General features: G+C 41.1%; 1 protein-coding gene across 4 annotated transcripts in view; it reads right to left on the reverse strand.

Annotated features, from left to right (window-relative positions):
• The window catches only part of FRY (FRY microtubule binding protein), a 495577-nt gene that overhangs the window by 81689 nt on the left and 388857 nt on the right, over positions 1-25031 (reverse strand). For all 4 annotated transcript variants that reach the window (XM_060191649.1, XM_060191648.1, XM_060191651.1 and 1 more), the window contains 5 exons: positions 15727-15980; positions 13818-13964; positions 12304-12472; positions 10722-10812; positions 9300-9382 (listed from right to left, as the gene is read on the reverse strand). In XM_060191649.1, coding sequence (XP_060047632.1) covers positions 9300-9382; positions 10722-10812; positions 12304-12472; positions 13818-13964; positions 15727-15980 — 744 coding nt within the window. The remainder of the gene's footprint in view (positions 1-9299; positions 9383-10721; positions 10813-12303; positions 12473-13817; positions 13965-15726; positions 15981-25031) is intronic.

Genomic DNA, 25031 nt, shown 5'->3' on the forward strand with positions numbered 1-25031 from the left:
CTACTTTTCACTACTGGTGGGGCTCAGTGCCTGGACAACAAGTCCACTGTTTCTAGTTGCTGTTCCCTCTCCCCCTTCTTATTTGATAGGACAGACAGAAGTCGAGTGGGGGAGGGAACAGAGGGAGAGAGAGAGAAACAGACAGAGAGAGGTAGAGAGAGAGAGAATGTGACACCTGCAGCACTGCTTCACTGCTCCTGAAGTGTCCCCCCAGTTGGTGCCTATGTGCTCAAACAGATGCTCCACTGGCCCCTAGATTTCTTACTTTCTTTTTTGCATTCAGGGTTGTCACTGGGGCTTGGTGCCAACACTATGAATCTACTGCTCCTAGCAGCCCCAAAATTTTTTCCCCCTATTTTATTGGATAAGAGAGAGAGGAACTGAGAGGAGAGGGGAGATCAACAGTCTGAGAGAAAGCAGACACATGCAGAAATGCTTCACTGCTTGTGAAGTGACTCCACCCCTCCCACACATGGAGAGTTCAGAGCTCGAATTAGGGTCCTTGAGCTTTGTACTATGTGTGCCTAAGCCGGTGTGCCACCGCCGGGCCCCTGCTCCTAGATTTCTTTTCATGCATCACCTGAATTCATAGAAGCTTTTGCAAATACTTAAAAGTGCTTTATTGTTGGATAGTATGCCAGCTCCCCCCCCCCCCTTAAACACCAGTATGTCTGTATGAGATTAGTTTGATCCCACTCAAAGCTGCAGTCTATTTACATAAATCACTTTTACATTTACATAAAGCACCACCTTCCCTCCAGGGCATTGGTGGTTCAGTGGTAGAATTCTCACCTGCTCCAACCCCTCTCCTTGTCACACCCTGATCTTCCACCAGTCACTTTTCTCTCCACCTTCTCTATGTCACATCCTGTTCACACCCTACTTGGGAAGTATATATAAAGACAACATTGTTCGTTTTAGTTTAGTTTTTAGTTTAGCTTAGCTCGGCTTAGATTGTGCTGCATCCTGTATGAATAAAGAGATACTGCGTACAACCCAGCCATGAGTCCCGCTTGCGAAGCTAGTCTGACACTATTATTTTGTTCTTTTAGTCCCTAAAATCAATGACTTGAGTTTGTATAAGACAATTACTCTCTCACTGTATTATAATTACCTTCTGAGATTCACTGTATTGATAAATATAAAGAATATAAGGATTTTATACCAGAGAGCTCTACAGATATATTTTAAAATTGATTATTCTGTTTACTACTATAGTGCTTCTATCAGGTTCAATGACCTGAGCCCAGTACAAAAAGATCCCCTTTAAATTAATCATCAGGCAAAAGACAGCAATACTCCTGCTCCATGGTCATGGAGTGTTCTATTTCATTACAGCGAGCCTATCATATGCTAGGGGAGTCTGGATTTGATTGATTGTACCTTTTCATGATCCAAATTTGGGGTTATGAAATATTTCATAGTAAGAAGATTATTCTTGAACCAGAACAATTCTCCATTTCTCAGATGCCATTCCCCTCGTGTGTAAAGTCTCATTCTGCCTGTACTGATGGCCCATGCTCCTGAAATCCAACTGTTTAGTGTTTGGATGATTAGTCCCCTGCTGGGACACAGAAAGGAGGGATAATACAAAGCAACTTTATTTTTGCCTCAAAAATGTGGCAACTAAATATGAATTTTTGACAGTCCTCCCATTGGTACTTCTATTGAAGAATTAAGTGTGTAAGCACTAAGAAACAAGAGTAAGGGCAGCTGAAACATGGTGTCATGAGCACTAGTTAGCTCTGACCCCACTTTGCACCATTCCCATTAATGTCCGGGGGGGGGGGGTGTAGCTCAGTGGTAGAGAATTTGACTGCAAAATAATACAAAGCAACATCTTCAAAGGTCCCATGTACTGACTTACAAAAAAGAATAAGCTAGTGGGGGTTGTATTGTTATGTAGAAAACTGGGAAATGTTATGCATGTACAAACTATTGTATTTACTGTTGACTATAAAACAATTCCCCAATAAAGGAATTGAAAAAACATTAATCTCCCAATAAAGAAATTAAAAAATAAAGGAAAACCACAACTTAGAAAAGGAAAAAAAAAGAATGTGCTCATGTAATCTATTTACAGTTTCTATGAAAATAGAAGAATTTCACAAGATTGTTTACTGGTTTCCTTAGCAAATCCAAATCCATTAGGAGTGCTCTTTGGGTCCAGAAATTCTGTAACTCGTGACCAAATAATACCCCCTACCTTAGTATCTACAGAGGCTGTTCAAGGCTTACATCAAAAGAAACGAATACAGTGATGTTTTAGGTTTCTCTAATCTTCCAAGGTACAAATGAATTCCTGTGACAATGCTATTTCTTGGTTTGGGGGAGGTTTTCACTTGGCTCCAGAGACTATGCCATTGAGTGATTCAGGGTAAAAGCAGATATTATCCTGGATGATATGAGTACAAAGCATGAAGGCTAAACCCACTTGCAGGGTAGATTGGAAAGTTGAACTGCAACATGTGTTTCCTATGAGGTAATTTCTTTTCTTCTTTAAAAAACTGATTTAACCTTGGCTTACAATATTACAAGATTTCAGGAGTACAGTTTCTCCCCCCCTTACACACACCACGACCACCACACTCAATACAACCTTTGACTTTCCCTCTCCTCTCCCTCATTCTAATAACCATCATAGTTATAGGGTCTAAGAAGAAGTTTGGTTAATTTTTTTGTACATTTATTTGTTTTAGTTATTTATATTTCATGTAGAAGTGCAGTGATCAGGTAATTGACTTTACTTTTCAACTTATTTTATTTAGTACAGTAACCTCCAGTTCCATCCATCTTGTTTAGTAGGGCCATTTCTTTCTTTCTTTCTTTTTTTTAATATTTATTTTATTTATTTATTCCCTTTTGTTGCCCTTGTTGTTTTATTGTTGTAGTTATTATTGTTGTTGTCGTTGTTGGATAGGACAGAGAGAAATGGAGAGAGGAGGGGAAGACAGAGAGGGGGAGAGAAAGACAGACACCTGCAGACCTGCTTCACCGCCTGTGAAGCGACTCCCCTGCAGGTGGGGAGCCGGGGTTCGAACTGGGATCCTTATGCCGGTCCTTGTGCTTTGCGCCACCTGCGCTTAACCCGCTGCGCTATAGTAGTAGGGCCATTTCTTATTAGTCAGTTGCACTACCAAGAAAAAACGTTAAGAAAAAACGTTAAGAATATAAAAATGCAGGCTTGGTAGTAGTCTGAATTTTTATAATTTTTCTTTGTTCTTTCACTTCAAAAATATCTTTCTTCATCTATAAATGAGAAGAGAGAGGGTACCAGAGCACACTCTACTATATGCAGTGTCAGGGATCAAACCTGGAATCTTTTTTTAAAAAAAATTTTTTCTGTCACAACAAGATAAACACAGACTTAAAGTGAAAGGATGGAAAACTATCATACAGGCTAACGGTCCACAAAAAAGGGCAGGAACAGCCATTCTCATCTCAGACACGATAGATTTTAAATTAAATAAAGTAATAAAAGATAGGCAAGGACATTACATAATAATTAGAGGATCAATCAGCCAAGAAGACTTAACAATTATTAACATCTATGCACCCAACGAGGGACCATCTAAATACATTAAGCATCTACTGAAAGAATTTCAAAAATACATCAATAGTAATACAATAGTGGGAGACTATTGTATTACTCATAGTGGGAGACTTCAATACCCCACTCTCACACTTAGACAGATCAACAAAGCAGAAAACCAATAAAGATACAAGAGAATTGAATGAAGAGATTGACAGACTAGACCTCTTGGACATTTTCAGACTCCTCCACCCCAAAAAACTGGAATACACCTTCTTTTCAAATCCACATAACACATACTCAAGGATAGACCACATGTTAGGCCACAAAGACGGCATCAATAAATTCAAGAGCATTGAAATCATCCCAAGTATCTTCTCAGACAACAGTGGAGTAAAACTAACATTTAACAACAAACGGAAAATTATTAAAAGACATAGAATTTGGAAACTAAACAACATGCTCCTTAAGAACCACTGGGTCAGAGACTCACTCAAATAGGAAATTCAAATGTTCCTGGAAACTAATGAAAATGAAGACACAACCTATCAAAATATTTGGGACACAGCTAAAGCAGTACTGAGAGGGAAACTTATAGCCATACAATCACATATTAAACACCAAGAAGAAGCTCAAATGAATGACCTTACTGCACACCTCAAGGACTTAGAGGAAGAGGAACAAAGGAACCCTAAAGCAACTAGAAGGACAGAAATCACTAAAGTTAGAGCAGAAATAAACAACATCGAAAATAAAAGAACTATACAAAAGATCAATGAAGCTAAATGTTGGTTCTTTGAAAGATTAAACAAAATTGACAAACCCCTAGCCAGACTCACCAAACAAAAAAGAGAGAAGACTCAAATCAATAGAATTGTAAATGATGCAGGAGATATCACAACTGACACCACAGAAATCCAGAGAATCCTTCGAAACTTCTATAAAGAACTATATGCCACCAAGCTAGAGAATCTGGAAGAAATGGAACAATTCCTAGAAACCTATGCACTTCCAAAACTGAACCAAGAAGAACTACAAAATCTAAATACACCAATCACAGACAAAGAAATTGAAACCGTTATTAAGAATCTCCCTAACAACAAAAGTCCTGGACCAGATGGCTTCACAAACGAATTCTACAAAACTTTCAGGAAACAGTTAATACCCATACTTCTTAAGCTATTCCATAAGATTGAAGAAACAGGAATACTCCCTTCCACCTTTTATGAAGCCAACATCACCCTGATACCAAAACCTGATAGGGACAGAACAAAAAAGGAAAACTACAGACCAATATCTCTGATGAACATAGATGCCAAAATATTAAACAAGATCTTGGCCAACCGGATACAGCAACACATCAAAAAGATTGTTCATCATGACCAAGTGGGATTCATCCCAGGAATGCAAGGCTGGTTCAACATCCGTAAGTCAATCAATATCATTCACCACATCAATAAAAGCAAAGTCAAAAACCACATGATTATCTCAATAGATGCAGAGAAAGCCTTTGACAAAATCTAACACCCATTCATGCTCAAAACTCTACAAAAAATGGGAATAGATGGGAAATTCCTCAAGATAGTGGAGTCTATATATAGCAAACCTACAGCCAACATCATACTCAATGGACAGAAGCTGAAAGCATTTCCCCTCAGATCAGGGACTAGACAGGGCTGTCCACTGTCACCGTTACTCTTCAACATAGTATTGGAAGTTCTTGCCATAGCAATCAGGCAAGAGAAAGAAATCAAAGGGATACAGATTGGAAGGGAAGAAGCTCTCACTATGTGCAGATGATATGATAGTATACATAGAAAGACCTAAAGAATCCAGTAGAAAATTACTGGAAGTTATTAGGCAATATAGCAAGGTATCAGGGTACAAAATCAATGTACAAAAATCAGTGGCATTTCTTTATGCAAACACTAAATCTGAAGAAGAAGACATCCAGAAATCACTCCCATTTACTGTTTCAGCAAAATCAATCAAATACCTAGGAATAAAGTTGATCAAAGAAGTGAAAGACTTGTATACTGAAAACTATGAGTCGCTACTCAAGGAGATAGAATCTGATACCAAGAAATGGAAAGATATCCCATGCTCATGGATTGGAAGAATAAATATCATCAAAATGAATATTCTCCCCAGAGCCATATACAAATTTAATGCAATACCCATCAAAGTTCCACCAAGCTTCTTTAAGAGAATAGAACAAACACTACAATCATTTATCTGGAACCTGAAAACACCTAGAATTGCCAAAACCATCTTAAGGAAAAGAAACAGAAATGGAGGCATCACACTCCCAGACCTTAAACTATATTATAAAGCCATCATCATCAAAACAGCATGGTACTGGAACAAAAACAGGCACACAGACCAGTGGAACAGAACTGAAAGCCCAGAAGTAAATCCCAACACCTATGGGCATCTAATCTTTGATAAGGGGGCCCAAAGGATTAAATGGAAAAAGGAGGCTCTCTTCAATAAATGGTGCTGGGAAAACTGGGTTGAAACATGCAGAAGAATGAAATTGAACCACTTTATCTCACCAGAAACAAAAATCAACTCCAAATGGATCAAAGACCTAGATGTCAGACCAGAAACAATCAAATACTTAGACGAAAACATTGGTAAAACACTTTCCCACCTACACCTCAAGGACATCTTTGATGAATCAAACCCAATTGCAAGGAAGACTAAAGCAGAAACAAACCAATGGGACTACATAAAATTGAAAAGCTTCTGCACATCCAAAGAAACTATTAAAAAAACAGAGAGACCCCTCACAGAATGGGAGAAGATCTTCACATGCCAGACATCAGACAAGAAACTAATCACCAAAATATATAAAGAGCTCAGCAAACTTAGCACCAAAAAAGCAAATGACCCCATCCAAAAATGGGCAGAGGAAATGAACAAAACATTCACCTCAGAGGAGATCCAAAAGGCTAACAAACATGAAAAACTGCTCTAGGTCACTGATTGTCAGAGAAATGCAAATTAAGACAACACTAAGATAGCACCTCACTCCTGTAAGAATGGCATACATCAAAAAGGACAGCAGCAACAAATGCTGGAGAGGATGTGGGGACAGAGGAACCCTTTTACACTGCTGGTGGGAATGTAAATTGGTACAGCCTCTGTGGAGAGCAGTCTGGAAAACTCTCAGAAGACTAGACATGGACCTTCCATATGATCCAGTAATTCCTCTCCTGGGGTTATACCCCAAGAACTCCATAACACCCAACCAAAAAGAGGTGTGTATTCCTATGTTCATAGCAGCACAATTCATAATAGCTAAAACCTGGAAGCAACCCAGGTGCCCAACAACAGATGAGTGGCTGAGAAAGCTGTGGTATATATACACAATGGAATACTATGCAGCTATCAAGAACAATGAACCCACCTTCTCTGACCCATCTTGGACAGAGCTAGAAGGAATTATGTTAAGTGAACTAAGTCAGAAAGATAAAGATGAGTATGGGATGATCCCACTCATCAACAGAAGCTGACTAAGAAGATCTGAAAGGGAAACTAAAAGCAGGACCTGATCAAATTGTAAGTAGGGCACCAAAGTAAAAACCCAGTGGTGAGGGGTAGACATGCAGCTTCCTGGGCCAGTGGGGGGTGGGAGTGGGCGGGAGGGATGGGTCACAGTCCTTTGGTGGTGGGAATGGTGTTTATGTACACTCCTAGCAAAATGTAGACATATAAATCAGTAGTTAATTAATATGAGAGGGGGAAAATCAATTGTATGTCTCAAAGTTTCTCAAAAGATAAACTGAATCTTTTTAATATATAGGCTATGTATTTGATATGTGGACTCTCTCAAAAGCCTAGACCAAGTAGATTAGAAGCATCCAATAGCACAGCTATATACAAGACACTGGATACTGTACAGCAAACCATAACAAAGGGACTTTTCAAAGTTAACCCAATTAACAAATAATGTGATGATAATATTAACTATCGATTGTCTTTTTGAACCCTAAGACAGCAGGAACCTCACATCTCCACTATAGAGCCCCTACTTCCCCCAGTCCTGGAACCCTTGGATAGGGCCCACTTTCCCGTATGCATCTCCCAATCCAAACCAAATAATATTGCATCCGACGATCACAACCTAACCACCGCAACGATTGCCACCTCAACATGCTTCACCTCAGACTATATCCAGAGACTTCACGTGTGGAATGACAACCCTTCAGCTTCATTACTCAGGTGAGACCTTTCCTTTCATAGTACACTCTAATTTCATCTCAGGTAGTTCACTTTCTAACAAAGTCCCATAACCTAGATATACACCAGTTTCTGTGAGAGAGAGCTTATGTTCACACGTATCCATAAACTACTGCAAAATATATACCTGAAAGCAGAAGTACACTAGAGTTTGCAGTGAGTACCTCCCTAACACTTCCTCTCCACTATTCCAAGCTTGGGATCCATGATTGCTAAACAAATTGTTTGGCTTCATATGTTAACTCTCTTTTCAATCACCAGGTTCCAGATGCCACCAGGATGCTGGCCAGGCTTCCCTGGATTGAAGACCCCACCAATGTGTCTTGGAGCTCAGCTTCCCCAGAGACACACCTTACTAGAGAAAGAGAGAGGCAGACTGGGAGTATGGACCGACCAGTCAACGCCCATGTTCAGCGGGGAAGCAATTACAGAAGCCAGACCTTCTACCTTCTGCAACCCTCAACGACCCTGGGTCCATGCTCCCAGAGGGCTAGAGAATGAGAAAGCTGTCATGGGAGGGGGTGGGTTATGGGGACAGGGTGGTGGGAATTGTGTGGAGTTGTACCCCTCCTACCTTATGTTTTTGTTCATTAATCCTTTCTTAAATAAAAAAATTAAAAAAAAAATTTTTTTAATTTATTTATTTTTCCTTTTGTTGCTCTTGTTGTCTTTTTATTGTTGTAGTTATTATTGTTGTTGTTATTGATGTCATCATTGTTAGATAGAACAGAGAGAAATGGAGAGAGGAGGGAAAGACGGAGAGGGGGAGAGAAAGATAGACACCTGCAGACCTGCTTCACCGCTTGTGAAACGACTCCCCTGAAGGTGGGGAGCCAGGGGCTCAAACCAGGATCCTTATGCCGGTGCTTGCGCTTTGCACCACATGCGCTTGACCCCCTGTGCTACCGCCCGACTCCTCAAACTTGGAATCTTATAAATGTAAGCCCTGCACTCTGCTGGCTCAGTCAGCTCCCAGCGCACTTTTTTTTTTTTTAAAACATTTAAAACACTGACTCTATACTCATCTCTGTGATAGAATGAAATGGTTACTTAATATCTATGGGTCCCTTCTTAATAATAACTAGAACAATAAAATACTCATTTCCTTGGCTGGGGAGGTGTCTCAGTGGTAAAGCACAGGACTTGGGTTTGACACCCAACACTGGATATGCTTGAGCAGTGCTTTCATTTGTTCTCTCTCTCTCTCAGCAATAAACGAAAGCAAAAGCAAAATCCAAAACAAGACAGCTATTTTCCATTCTACAGTCATTCCCTTCCCTTCTTCCTATTTAGTAGTACAAAGAGAAATTGAGAAGAGAGAGGGAGATAGAGAGGGAGGAAAAAAGAGAGACACCTGCAGCACTACTTCATTGTTCTTGAAACTTATCCCTGCAGGAGGGGCCTGGGGGCTTGATCCCAGGACCCTGTGCATAGTAACGTGTACAGTTAACCTGAGACACTGCTGCCTGCTCCTCCAGCCATTTGTATTCCAAGTGAAAGCCCACAGCCTGCTAGTACTTACTTTTGTCTTCATCATATGATCCGCCAGAGCTATTGCTGTATCTTGACTCTAGGCGGGTGTGGGCTCTGATGACATTACTGAACCTTCAAACACAAAAACAACAGTCGTGAAAACTGGTAATTGTGTATATCTGCTTTTCCTCATAAGCATAGGCGCTTTTCCTAAGAGAATAGTCTAAAAACTGTGCCCCCAATAATTCTTTTCCTTGAGAGGGTCAGTGACTCCTCTTGCTTTAAGCACAAGTTCAAACTTTGAAAAGGTAAACATTTTAAGGTTAATATTTTTCCAGAAAAGTAAAAAGAAATATTTAATATATTTATAGGAGAGTAGGAGATAGAGACCTGAACACCACGCTGGTGTGTAAGGTGCCAGGGATTGAACATGAATGGGACTTTCTACATGCCAGTCCTGTGCTCTACCTGCTGAGTCACCTCCCTAAAGCTTAGATTTGATAACTAATATCTATGAGGACTGGCAGTGGCAAACCTGGTTGAGGGCACCAATTACAGTGTGCGAGGATCTGCCTGGCTCAAGTCCCTGGTTTCCACCTGCAGGAAGGGAAACTTCATGGCTGGTGAAACAGTGCTGCAAGTCTCTTTCTCTTCCTATCTCCCTGACTTCTCAATTTTTCTCTGTCTCTATCAAAAATACATAAATGAATAAAATGTAAAAATATTAAAAATGGAGCCAGATGGTAGCACACTAGGTTAAGCGCACATAGCATGAAGTGCAAGGACCACTGCAAGGATCCCGGTTTGAGTCCCCGGCCCCCCACCTGCAGGGGGGTTGCTTCACAAATCGTGAATCAGGTCTGAAGGTGTCTATCTCTCTCTCTCTTCCTCTCTGTCTTCCCCTCCTCTCCTGTCTTATCCAATAATAATAGTAGTAAAAAAAGGCCACCAGGAGCAGTGGATTCACAGTGCCAGCACCTAACGATAACACTGGAGGCAAAAAAAAAAAAGATTAAAAAGAAGAAAACTAGTACTTTTATTACATTTTAGGCTAAGTGAGGTTCAGAAACCAGAACAATATCCTTCTTAATCTTTCCTTGTCTGACTTTTCTCAGAAAGAAATCCTTATCTTTAAGGATACACAGACCAGAGTAGGATACTAAGTCTGTGTTTCTAAAAACAAACGGGTGTTTGTGTGTGAAAATCTAAATGTTTGTGTTGATGGCTTTGATTTTATTATTATTTATCACTGGATAGAGACAGAGAGAAATTGAGAGGGGAGGGGGAGTTAGAGAGGGAGAAAGACAGAGAGACAGGGCCTGCAGCCCTGCTCCATCACTAGTGAAGCTTTCCCTCTGCAGGTGGGGACCAGGGGTTCGAGCCTGGATCCTTGTGCACTGTAGTGCTGATGACTTTGTATAGCCTATTTCTGAAGGTTATATTGAATATTAAATGAAACATATGCTCTGACCTGTCATCAGATTCTTTCAGGATCTTGTTATCCTCAGCATCTGGGAAACTGTCCTGACCTGCAACCACTGTGTTACTACTGGAGGTGGTGCCTGTAGATAGGATCAGAAGAAAGCCACTTAGAAAAAAAATGCATGTTTAGAGGTCAAGCTCAAGTTTCAAGTTAATTCCAGGAAAGGATATCCTGTAAAATCCCCTGTTTGAAAGGTTCCTTCCATCTTCTGCATAATCTCAGATATTCTAAACAACCTTCTACACTCACATTCCTAAAACAGGAGAATCCCAGACATCTGTTAAAGTTGAACCAAACCAAAGTGAGGCTACAACATTCTTGGAACTCTCACTAGCCTATTAGGTAATGAGCTTACTTGTAGTAGCCAGCCTTGCTGTGAGCTGCTTAATAGTTCAGAATCCAGAAGTTATTAAGCTAATGATAGAGAAGCAAGTCCAAGTTCTCAGAGCTTCTGATCCCTTGCTTCCCTGCAAGAACACTTCTCTGGCAGTAGAGTGCTGGGCAAAAAGAAAGCTTGGGAGACAAGGGGATGAGGTAGGAAGGCAGTACAACATTAGGTAAATTAAAGGGAGGTTGGCTTCAAGGAATTTCTGGAGGATGGCCTACATTTAAAGAAATGGTTTTGAAAAGCCAATTTTGCCCCCCAAATGTTAATATTGCTGAAGGGTTTTTAGTCAAGTCTGGGATGAAATTAGTCAAGGAAATCCCGTAGATACAAAAAAGAAAGCCCAGAAACGAGACTGTTAATTGACTGCAGTGTCTTGCCTGGGATCAGCCCAAAGTGAAAAAGGTCTGTGGCACACGTGGCAGCCCAATGCCCACTGGTCACCCTTACCTAATTATTTTACTAATCTGACAATGCCCAAAGAGTCTCAGATATTTTTAACTTTCACTTTACCTTTTTTTTTTTTTTTACATTTATTTTATTTATTTTACTTTTCAGAGAGATGCAGAGAGAGAAAGACACAGAGAGAAACACCAGAGCACTACACAACGCTGGCTTATTGTGGTGCAGGGGAATGAACCTGGCACTTCGGAGCCTCAGGCACGAGAGTTTCTTTGCATAACCATTATGCTATCTACCCCCACTCCTACATTTTTTTTTTTAAAGATGAGAAAAATCAGAACACTGGTCAGCTTCGGCATATGTGGTACTGTGGACTGAATCTGAGACACCTGAGACACCATGCATACAAGTCATTTTTTAAAAATATTTTATTTTAATGAGAGAGAGATACAGAGAGAAAGGCAAAGAGAGAAAGACCATAACATTGTTCATCTCTGGTTTACAGTAGTTCTAGAGATTGAATCTAGAACCTTGGGGCCTCAGGCATGAGAGTATTTTGTAAAACTATTATGCTATAACCCTAAGCCCCATGCATGCAAGCCTTATGCTTAAACACAGATATTTCTGTGGCCCTGAGCTGATCTTAAACTAGCTCCTAAATGAGTGTATACACAGAAGAGTAAGAAAAAGCAACAGCCTTCTGCTCATACCGTTTCAGTGCTCATTTAAAGGGAAACCCAGAAGATTCAGGATAGGATGACCACCCAGCCACCCTCCCCTTACCAGAAGCTGCAGCAGAGGCCTTGCTGCTGGCAGTGAAGCGGTAGAAGGGAGGGTTGTCACAGTGCTGGACAATGGGGTTCACTGGCTCCGTCTGCTGCAACTCAAAGAGAAGTTCTTCCATAGTCTGAATGGTGTTATTACGACACAAGTATATTGCCACCTTTTTAATCTAAGAAGAAAAACAGAACATGAAGGTTGCTTTCCAGAGCTGCATCCATAGGAATGTGCATCTGTGAGCAGTAGATGCCTACTCCTTCGTTCAGTGAAAGTGCCACCTCATCACCTCCCGTCCTGCCAGCTCAGGGGTGTCCTCTCCTAGGGTCAGCCCAGTGTCTGCATGAAAACCCAGCTCTAGTCATATGTTCCTCTGACAGGCATGTGTTGTTAAAGGCCTTACCTTTCCTCAGGGTTTGAATTTATGAACGCTACCTTTGGGGCTCATGGATTTTATCCACATTGAAAACTTACTATATGAGGTCCTATCTTCAGAAAGAATTTTATTTAGATAAGCCCCGGGGCTGGGGGTCGGGGACTGCTTAGCTATTTTTGCTTAGAAAGTCCCAAGCTATTCTCTTCTCTTCTAGAAACAAGACAGTCTTTGCTGTTTCTATGGCTTTAAGATTTAAAAATAGGTTTGGACTGGGGCTGGGCAGTGGTCCATGTGGTTGAGCACACCTGCTACAATGCCCAAGGGTCCAGCTTCAAGCCCCCAGTACCCACTTCATGAGTGGTAAAGCAGTGTTGCAGGCGTTTGTCTTTCTCTGTTCTTCTCTACTTCTCCCTTACTCCTCAATTTCTCTCTCCCTACCCAGAAAATAAATAATCACATTTAAAAAATAAGTTTGGACTAAAGATCTCCACTACTATAGCCCTCATAGTCAACCCTAAGTTAAGGAAGCAGAAGTAAAACGTGTGTGGCTCAAAACAATAAGCATATAATCTTTCAGAACAACCCAGAATGCAAATGCCAACTGAGTTAATGTTTTTAAAGATGCTGGGTTTTTTTCACCTTTGAATAGAGACACTAAATATTTGCTCTGTCAGCAGGACTTCTCTTTGCTTGTTTCTCTTTTCTACTACCTAAATTTGAAGAAGAAAATCTGGACATTTCACATTTTTTTTTTTTAAATTATGCTTTCAGAGTATCAGGATGTAAACAAAACATAAAGCATTTTTTAATAGTAACCACATAATGTTTTACTGAGTATCTCTTACATGATGGGGTTGATGTTCATGGAAGGCAGCTTTTGGTAAATGTTAGAGAAACATCCATCTCTTGATCCAAAGGCTTAAAAAGGGCTGACGGAGTTGTCACTAGGACGCTGTAGTATATTTTTCAAATGGAAGAAGGGGCTTTTATGTTATGTAATACTAGACAATGAAGAGGAGATTAGTGTAGCTGATAACATCTGACATCTCTATCTTCCTTAGAGCAAAGAGCACATTCTGATGTAAAAACTGCAAATGGGGCCAGTAACGGGATTACGTCTCCACGAAGTCGGAAGGACACTTACATAGGGCAAGAGCACCGTGTCACTGCTGACCCCACACAGACTGATCAGGAACTGCAAGGTGATCCTCAGATTGTTGCTCCACTTCTCATTGTTGGCTAGAGCATTCCAAGCATTTTCCATTTCTGGTCCAGGAACTTCATCTCCATACTAAGGTGTCAAAGCAGCCCAGGAGACATGTGGAAAATGCCAAGATACAATTGTTTTTAATTAAAAATCTATATGAGGGCCAGAGAAACACCATAGTGGCTTATACAAAAAGATTTTCATGCCTTCTGAGGCTTCAAGATCACAAGTTCAATCCCTGGTACCACCATAAGCCAGAGTTGAGGAGCAATATAGTGAAACAACAACAACAACAAAAACATTTAAGGGCTGGGACATAGTATAATGATTATAAAAAAAAATGTTCATGCCTGAGGCTCTGAAGTACCAGGTTCAATCCTTAGCAGCACTATAAGCCAGAGCTGAGTAGTGCTTTGGTTTTTTTTTTTTTTTTTTTTAAGTCTATTTAAGTGTCATGGTCATGGTCATCTGGAGATCATAGAGAGGAAATGTGACCACTCATCAGGTAGGTGTCATTGTCAGCAATTTATGATGCACGTATTGGTAAAGGAGAATACTGATTTATGCAATCAGAAAATGGTAGGGGCCAAGGGAGATAATATAATGGTTATGCAAAAGACTTCAACGTCTGAGGCTCTGAAGTCTCAGGTTTAGTCAGGCACCATCATAAGCCAATGCTGAGCAGTACTCCAGTGCCAGAAAAATATTTTTTTTGTTGGGGGCCTGGCGGTGGTGCATGGGGTTAAGCACACATAGTATGAAGTGTTAAGGACCCATGCGATGATCCTGGTTCAAGCCCCTTGGTCTCCATCTGCAGAGGGGTTGCTTCACAAGCGGTGAAGCAGGACTACAGGTGCTTTTTTTTAAAAAACTATCTTTATTTATTTATTGGATAGAGACAGCCAGAAATTGAGAAGGAAGAGAGTGATAGAGAGGAGAGAGACAGAGAGACACCTGTAGCCCTGCTTCACCACTTGCAAAGCTTTCCCTCTGTAGGTGGGGACCAGGGGCTCCAACCTGGGTCCTTGTGCATTGTAATATGTGCGCTCAACCAAGTGCGCCAACACCTGGCCCCGAGGTGTCTACCTTTTTTTTCTCTCTCTATCCTCCCCTCCCCTCTCAATTTCTCTCTGTCCTATAAAAAAAAAAAATTGAAAAAATGGCCACAGGAGTAGTGGATTTGTAGTGCAGGCACCAAGCCCCAAGCGATAACCCTAGAGGCAAAAAAAGAAAAAAAAACAAGAAAAGAAAAGAAACAGTGTTTAAAAAGAGCTAGGGAGACAGCATATAACAGTTACACCAAAGACTTTCATGCCTGTGGCTGTGAGGTTTTAGGTTCAATCTCCAGTACCACAATAAGCCAGAGTTACACAGCAGGCTTATCCAGGCAGATTCTCTCTATCTCATTGAAATAAATAAATACGAAGAGAAGTGTGGGCTCCTGATGCATAATGAAACTGTACTCATATGTCAATGACTGCGCTGTAAAGCATTAACCTCTTCAATAAGAAAAGATAAAAAATTAAAATATTAAAAAAGTAATGGTCAGGATCTTGTTTTTTATTTATTTTTATTTTTACTTTTTAGGATCTTGTTTTTTAAACTGTAGTAATATACACATAATATAAAATCAGCCATCTTAGCCATTTTATGACAATATTGGCGCTAAGTGCATTCACATCACTGTGCAATAATCACTACCATTCCAACCTCAATTATGCAAAACATTTTGGACCATTTTATAATAAACACTACATTTCCTGGGTTTGCAGCATAGGGATAGATTAAGCAGGGTCTTTTGATAGGGCAGAGCCATGCTGCGGGGACATTTTTCCTGTGAGGTTACCTTGGCTGTCATGTACATGAGGTTATTCAGGACGAGAGATGTAGCTTCTGGGGAGCCCCAGCCATTCCCTTTCAGCCCGTGAGAAGTGGTTGCTTCCTCTCGGTCCTTGACATCATCTTCTGGGCTGCTGGGGCTGGATCCTGGCAGGAGGAGCCTGCTGTCCATCAGCTCGATGTTGTGCAGCCAGGGGAGCAGGTAGGTGAGCATAATCTGACGCCCGTTTGGGTGTGTGGTGGGAAATCGCTGGCTGACCTCTGAAAGAAAGGCAGTGAGGGAGAGCCGTTATGAAATCTCGACAGAATGTCCAATAACATTAACACCAGCAGCAGATCAGGCAGTGGCTCCTGTTCACAGAGCATCAGTATGGAAGATCCAGGCACCTGAGGCTTCAAACCCAAGGCTTGACACCTGGTGTTCTGTGGGGCAGAGTGAGACGAGAGGAGAAAGCCAGGCCTGGTGAAAGATGAACAAGCTAGAATCAGACATGTTCTTTTTTCTTTTGCAGCTCATCTGAAAGTGTTAGTTCAGAAGATGGTTTGGAGTCTATTCCAGATGGAGGTGATGGCTTAATGGTTATGCAAAAAGACTTTCATGCTTGATGTTCTGAAGTTCCAGGTTCAATCCATAGCATCACTATAAATCAGAGTTGAGCAATGCTCTGGTTAAAAAATAAAATCTACTACAAGTGGGAGGTCGAGAGGGAGAGACAAAGACAGAGACACCTGCAGCCCTGCTTCACTGCTCATGAAGCTTTCTCCCTGCAGGTGGGGGCCAGGAGCTTGAACATGGGTCCTTGTGCACTGTGATGCAGGCACTTAACCAGGTGTGGCACCACCCGGCCCCGACTAGATTATATTTCTAGACTTCAGTATTGTGTTCGATGAAAAAACATAGAGGCTTCTTTCTTCTTTTGAAATTAAAACTTTTCATTCCAAATGTCTGCTAGCTTTCCAGAAGGAAATGTGACTTTGATACTGTTCCCCAGGTATATATACAGTTCACCTTCATTAAAATTTTATAAAATTTTTAAACAATTTTTATTTATAAAAATGAAACACTGACAAAAACCATAGGATAAGAATGGTACAACTCTACACAATTCCCACCACCAGAACTCCGTATCCCATCTTTTCCCCAGATAGCTTTCCTATTCTTTATCCCTCTGGGAGTATGGACCCAGGGTCATTATGGGGTGCATAAAATTTTATATAAAAAGAGCTACTTTCTGGTTGCTTATCATTTTACTGAGTTTGAAATAAATTACATATTGGGTAGCTGAAGGGTCAGATAAATCAGCTGTCAATGAAATAACCCTATACTATGCATAAAGGAAAAATGAATTAAGGTGGAAGGTCTCATGAGTTGAAATCCTTTGCTGGTAGAAGAGGTGTATTATAAAGGACAGTGTAGGGGGCTTTAGTCAGAAGAATATGTAATTAGATTCTAGTCCTCTGAGACTCTAGACTCACAATTTAATTTGTCTTGAGTGATTAATAAAGTTGTTATACACACACACACACACACACACACAATGGAATACTACTTAGCTATTAAAATGATGAGGTCATTTCCTCTGCCTCATCTAGGATGGAACTTGAAATAATCATGCTAAGGGAGATAAGCCATAAAGAGAAGGACAAAAACTAGATGATCTCACTTATAGGTGAAAACAAATACAGAAAGGAAACGGGGAAACACAAAGCAAAATGTGGACTGGGTATGGTGTACTGCACCAAAGCAAAAGACTCTGGAGAAGAGAGGGGGTGGAGAGGGCTTTGGGGTCCTGCTGCATGATGGGAGAAAAGAGCCTAAGTTGAGGGTGAGAGTGTCCTGCAGACACTTATCACAGGAAGATGAGAACTTGTCCCCCTGTGTCAACAACTGTGCTGTCTGTCAACTCTTAACCCCACTCCAATAAGGTGATTAAAAAAAAAGAAGACGACCCCCCTCAGTTTCCTCATCTGTGAAAGGGGGCCAATAGACTCCCTTACTGGGTTACTGTGAGTTACAGGTGACATACACTGCACAACGCCTGTCACCCAGCAGGCCCTCCATAAATGGTGGGCGAGGCAACTAGAATAGTGATTACACTGGCAGTTCACACAGCATCATCCATCAGTGATTCCCTGTTAAACATTGTGAGCTGTGGCTCTTAAACAGGAGCCACCCCAGTGAACGCACCAGTGTCTAAGGCATCTATTTGCAGGCTGCAGACTGCCTGGAAGGCGTGTGCTCAATGCAGCACTTCCCTTTTGATAGAAATGAATCAACAGAGCAAGGCTCCATATGGAGTCCAGGCACTTCCCTGTTACTTGCTCTGAGGATAGCTTTGCATTGTCTCACAGCTGGTAACCCCCCCCCCTACTCCACCCCCACCCCCCAGCACTGCTCAATTCTGGTTTAAGGTGGTATTGGATATTGAATTCTGGACTTTAGAGCCTCAGGCATGAGTCTTTTGCATAACTTTTATGCTATATCTTCAGTCCTGACAGTGGCATTTAATTCTATGATATGTTTTCTGTAGAAATAAAAGCACAGTGGGCAGAGATATTTCAGTGGCAGAGCATAGGAATTGCATCTCTGAGGCCCTAGGTTCGATTCCTGGTATCACAAATGACAGAGTCAGGTTTCTTTCTTTCTTGTTCACTCCCTCATAAGGAAAAAAAAAAAAATCAAACTTTTGAAAATTTAAAAGAGGTGGCCAGGCAGTAGTGCACTGGATTAAGTGTACATAATCTAAAGCACAAGGATTCTGGTTTGAGCACCCAGCTCCCCACCTGCAGGGGGGTCGCTTCACAAGTGGTGAAACAAAAAACATAGTTTTATGTGTATGCTGCAAACTTTACTCAATAACCACACTTTTTTTTTTTTGAGGGGCTGTGCCTAGGGACTTTATGTTCATTATCACCGTACCCAGAATAACTTCCTCATTTAAACATTTTCATGCAGAGAGAAAGGTAGAGGAGAGAGGGAGAGAGAGGGAGAGAAAGGGAGAGAGAGAGGGAGAGGGAGAGGGAGAGGGAGAGGGAGAGGGAGAGGGAGAGAGAGAGAGAGAGAGAGAGAGAGAGAGAGAGAGAGAGGAGAACCACCATAGCACAGCTCCACCAGCTATGGAGCCTCCCTGGTGTTGGTCATGGTGGTCCTGTGTCGTTCTGTCTGTTTGTTGGTGCATGAGTTTCTTTTCTTTAATCCAAGGCAAGTGCTCTGCTGTCTGGGTGAGCTCCGGGCCCTTTTATTTCTAATATCTGGAGAAGAAACTGTTTTATCCTCAGGGAAATTAAAAAAGCTGGGTCTGATGCACTTGCTATTATCCAGCACAGCACTTAATCTCATTCAGAGAGCTCAAGGCAGCAGAACAATAGAAGCACACAGAAGCCTGGAATTAGACCAAGATAGTACACTAGATCCCCAAAAGAGCTTTAGTTGACTTGGTCCTTTTCCAAAAAATACAGTTACAACTTCTTTTTATGTGGAAGAATAAGAATATATTTATTTCTGTGTTGTAATAATTTGTGTTAGGCTGTTATATTTCACATAGATAAAAAACTTCAAAGTCTGACTTGTAGACTATGGATGAGATGTGGTGTTATGGATGGCTATCACACGTGCTCACACTCCTATAAAATATGAAACATTAATTGCAACATATTGGGCCTTTCGTGGGTGTAAGTCACTGTGCTGGCTCTATGGAAACAACAGAGACTGGAGATTCAGTTCCTGCCTCTGAGGAGGAGATTCTGAAACAAGTTGTGTGGGCAGATAACTCTGGGGCAAGGTCGAAAGTGACAAATGACAAGGGAGATGCAAAATGCTTTGGGTTTTCAGTGGAGGTAAAGATCTTCCAATGACACAGGGTCAGAGTTTTTTTTTTTATGACAAACAAAACCAAAACTATTCAAACTCCTCCTGAAAGAACTGGGACTTCGGAGACAAAATGACTTTTTCCAATCTAAGAGAGAACTGCCATTAAGAATAGCTGTCTGTGTTACCATGTGCTAGGATCTGGGTTCAAGTCCCCTGTACCCACCTGCAGACGGAAGCTTCACAAGTGGTGAAGCAGAGCTCTCTCTCCTCCTTCCTCTCCTTCCCTCCATCCCTCCCCTGTCAATTTCTCTACCTCTACCTAAAATAAAAAATATATAAATGAATGAATAAAAATATAAAAGAGGATAGTTGTCATAGAACCAAAAAGCAGCTCAGCCAGTCGAGTTCACACATCACCACGTGTGAATAAATAGGCTTGATCCCCTAGCATTATGTGTGAGTTTCCCCCTAGCATTATGCGGGGGGCAGGGGGGGGGGCTTGACATGGTGCTGTGCTGTCTTTCCTTCTCTGTCTGTCTCTCTCTTCCTGCTCTCTGCTTCTATCTTTGATTAAAAGAAAGAAAAAAAAAGACTTCTGTGTCAGTGTTCACCTTCTAACAAAGTACAGAATCTGCTTATTTGTAATATTTACTACACCTCAATTTCAGATATAAGGCTCAGGAGAGAGAGAGAGAGAAAGAGAGGGAACAGAGGAGAGAGAGACTGAGGTATTGTAGAAGCTTAAAGGAAAGAGAGAAGCAAAGTGCTACTGACATGTGAGCAAGCCTCCATCCTCCCATCCCCAAAATTGAATGAAATAAGATCTAAGGCAATATCAGTGTGATGTTAGTATCCTGTCTTATCTGTATCTTTGCTTTCTGTGGTTTTGTTACCCTCAGTTGGCTGTGTTCCAAAGTGTTCTATACAAAACTTACCTGGCTGCTTACAAGTTATTAGAAAGTTTGAAATTACCTGTAATAAAAACTTTATCACAGATTTTTACTAGGAAAGGCAATAAAAAAAACCTGGGGGTATATTATTACTTCCTTACTATCCCATGTAACTTTACAAGAAGTTATTCCTCATAAATCCCAGTAGATGAAAGGCCAATTAAAAAAAATTTTTTTAATCCTTTCATGCTAGGGTTTTGCATCACTTGTGTGATGCCACTGTTCCCGGTCTGTCAGTCAGTCAGTCTGCCTCTCTGTTAGAGGCTAGTGAGGGAAAGGGAAACAGAGGGAGAGAAGTGAGGAGAGGAGTACCTGTTCTCCAGGTTGTGCCTATGTGGAACTGGGGGTTCAAACTCACTGTCAACTGTGCACTCTACCAGGTGAGCTATTGCCCGGCCCCAAAGTTAGGTTGAGAAATGTTTGCAACTCAGTGCATGAGTTTCTTTTCTTGTCAAGCTTGTTGTAGAAGATCTTGCCTCTCTCCTGCATTGCCAGCATGGTGCTAGCTCCTCCCTCTCAGCTGATAAATATTCTCAGGACAGTTTGCATCCACCCCCTCCCTTCCAAAAGCCACTGCAGCTCCAGTCTTTCCTGCTCTCACTTCCCAGCCCCACTATGTAGTTTGATTTCTGCTGCTACATCTCCATGGAAACCATTAACAGTCACCAATGGACTGTGAAAAACCAGAGTGTAATTTTTACATCACATCTTCAGGAATCCCTGTACTCAAAGGGAAAAAAAAAAACCTCTTTTTTTTTTTTTTTTTAAAATAAAGACAGAAAGAAAGAACCCCTCTGGGTCGTGCACACCGTAGTGCAGCTCCCGATCCAAGTGAGTTATCTTGGTGGCCCATTACTCCATTTGAGGCAGTTCCTTGCTTGCTGCTTCCTTTTAAATCCTGTTGTTTTGGGTCTCAAAACCCAAGCGGCCTTTTGGGATGGTCTCCCTGTCCACAGGGCTCTATGGGTTTCAAGAAACACATATAGAAGATGACAGGCCTACAAATGCCTTAGGACAATCCAAGGCCTTCCAAGGCCAGGCTAGCTCTCCCTCTCTTCATCCTTGACCAGTTTTCATTTCTTTTCATTCTTTGCCTATCATGCCTGCTAAACATCACAGAGTCTTTCGAATGCATCATGCCATCATATATATATTAATTGGGAGTTAATGGTTTACAGTTCCGTTGTTGGCACACTAGGACAATATCTCACCTTCCCATGACAAGTGTCTATGTCTCCATGACACTCTCCTAACCCAGGCCGTCCCCCTCATACACACCTAGACCCCAACATCCCTTCCTCTCACTCCTTTCTCCCTTTCCCAGAGCCCTTTGCTTTGATGTTATATACTACACCTAGTCCAATATATCACACCCAGTCCAAGTTTCACCTTACGTTTTCCCTTACAGTTTTTGTTTCTTAAACTCTACCTATGAGTGAGATCATTTGATATTACAAATTGTGCGGCTATGAACATAGGTGTACACAGGTGTCTTTGACTATATGTCTTTGTTTCCTTCTCTAAGCCAAAGCATACTCTAGTTCTTTGGTCTTTAATGTCATTTACTTAATGACTGTAATGCTAATTACTTCTCTGCCTTAAAAATTTCTACTCTTCCTTCAAACTGCAGTTCATATACCATCTTCACTTGGAAGTCTTTCCCGAGCCACTTCATGCAACAGTTGATTACTCCCTTATCCTCTATGTTATGCACACATCACTTTTCATTGTACTTGCCACACTCTATTTTAACCAAATTAATGCACATCTTTCTTTACTACCAGTCTATGGGCCTTTTTTCCATGAGATGCTAGGAAGTGATCTCAGGGCCATGCACATGCTGATACCTCTGAGTGACTTTCCAGATCTATTTTTTTTTTTGAAGGAGGAAGACAGAGAGAGGAGAGAGAAGAGAGAGGAGAGAGATGAGCATGTAGAAAGGAAAGACACCACACCACAGTTCTATCACCCATGGAGCCTTCCTGGTGTTGTTCCTAGTGCTCCCATGTGACGTGGGGCTTGAACCATGGTCTTAAGTCACAGTAAGGCATGCACTCTACATGGCCAACTATTTTGTGGGCCCACTGTCTTATGCATTTTTAAAGGGAGAGGCTGTTTTAGTCCTCCCTGCATTTCTACAGACCAAACACAGTGCCTGGTATATAGGTGGCACTTAAGTCTTGGTTGAAATAAATTAATTTTAATTTCCAAGAAGGAAAAGCATTTATCAAAAAAGTTTTTTTCTTGAGGCTGGGTGGTGGCACACCTGACTGAGTGCACATGCTACAATGCACAAGGACTGAGGTTCAAGCCCCTGGTCCCTACCTGCAGGGGAAAGCTTTGCAAGTGGTAAAGCGGTGTTGCAGGCGTTTGTCTGTCTCTTTTCCTCTGTAGCATCCCCTTCCCTCTTGATTTCTGGCTGTCTCTATCTAATTAATAAATAAAGGTAATAAAATTTTTTTAAAGTTTTTTTCTTGATGCAATATGTAGGAACGTGACCAGCTATGCTTCAGGAATATGAAGACTTGTTCACAGTAAGAATGTATGTCAAATGGCTCTTAGGAAGGCTGAGGTTAGGGAGAGGGAGGCTATTTGCAGTAGAGAGAACAGCAAGTCCAGAAGCAAGGGTTTACAAAAGGGCCTTGAATGATGGTGAAAGAGAAAGTGAGATGAAATGGGGAAATTTCTGGGTGAAAAAGTGGAAACGGAGTTTATAAAAGAGTGTTTTTTAGTAGGTGAAGATGTTCTGATTTTGTAAAACTGTTTCTGGAAGAAATAGATATAATTGTCCTAGCTTGGTTGCTATATATATATGTTTGAGTTGAGAAGTGCTGAGCACATTTGGTTTTGTATGGATGGACTGCATTTAAGGGATGGATGATAGAGGCTAGAGGCACCGATGAATGTTTAGACCAAGGCAGTGGTGATATAGATGAGAAAAAAAAGGAATTAATTCAAGAGATCAAATTCAGTCTCTAGGCAAAGTGCTATATCAGCTGAGGCAGAGAGTTAACTGATGAACATATTAATTGATTTTTGGTAATCACCAGGGCTTCACTGTTCTGGGCTTTTTTTTTTTTTTTTTTTTTACCCCCAGATGTAAAGACATACAGAGAGAGAGAGAGAGGTAAATAAGAGAGAGGCAGGCATCACAGCATGGAAGCTTCCTCCAATACAGTGGGGCTGCGCTTGAACCCTGGGTCACACACATGGCAAAGTAGCACTCTGTCCAAGTGAACTATTTTTCCAGAGTAACATAATTCTTTAGAAATGTTTTTTCACAAAATATATCCACGAAGTGTACTTATTAAGATGTGAAAAAGAATAAACTCTTAACAACTTACATTGAAACACACAAGCTAGAAAATACCATCATGGGAGCCAGGCAGTGTCGCAGTAGGTTAAGCGCACATGGCAGAAAGCGCATGGACTGGCCTCAGGATCCCGGTTCGAGCACCCGGCTCCCCACCTGCAGGAGGTTCGCTTTATAGGCAGTGAAGCAGGTCTGCAGGTGCCTATCTTTCTCTCCCTCGCTCTCTCTTCCCCTACTCTCTTGATTCCTCTCTGTACTATCCAACAACAACAGCAATAACAGCAATAATAACAACAATGACAATAAACAACAAGGGCAACAAAGGGGAAAATTTAAAAAAAAAAAGAATAAACAACAAGAAAAAGCTCAAATGAACGACCTTACTGCACACCTCAAGGACTTAGAGGAAGAGGAACAAAGGAACCCTAAAGCAACCAGAAGGACAGAAATAAACAACCTCGAAAATAAGAGAACCATACAAAAGATCAATGAAGCCAAATGTTGGTTCTTTGAAAGATTAAACAAAATTGACAAACCCCTAGCCAGACTCACCAAACAAAAAAGAGAGAAGACTCAAATTAATAGAATTGTAAACGATGGAGAAGATATTACACCACAGAAATCCAGAAAATCATGCGAAACTTCTATGAAGAACTATACGCCACCAAGCTAGAGAATCAGGAAGAAATGGAACAATTCCTAGAAACATATGTCCTTCCAAAACTGAACCAAGAAGAACTTCAAAACCTAAATGCACCAATCACAGATAAAGAAATTGAAACCGTTATTAAGAATCTCTCCATCAACAAAAGTCCTGAACCAGATGGCTTCACAAACGAATTCTACAAAACTTTCAGGAAACAGTTAGTACCCATACTTCTTAAGCTTTTCCATAAGTTTGAAGAAACAGGAATACTCCCTTCCACCTTCTATGATGCCAACATCACCCTGATACCAAAAGCAGACAGGGACACAACAAAAAAGGAAAACTACAGACCAATATCTCTGATGAACATAGATGCCAAAATATTCAACAAGATCTTGGCCAACCAGATACAGCAGTATATCAAAAAGATTGTTCATCACAACCAAGTGGGATTTATCCCAGGAATGCAAGGCTGGTTCAACATAAGTCAATCAATGTCATTCACCACATCAATAAAAGCAAAGCCAAAAACCACATGATTATCTCAATAGATGTAGAGAAAGCCTTTGACAAAAATCTAAGATTCATTCAT

This window comes from Erinaceus europaeus, chromosome 5 (assembly GCF_950295315.1).
Source record: "Erinaceus europaeus chromosome 5, mEriEur2.1, whole genome shotgun sequence".
NCBI lineage: Eukaryota > Metazoa > Chordata > Mammalia > Eulipotyphla > Erinaceidae > Erinaceus > Erinaceus europaeus.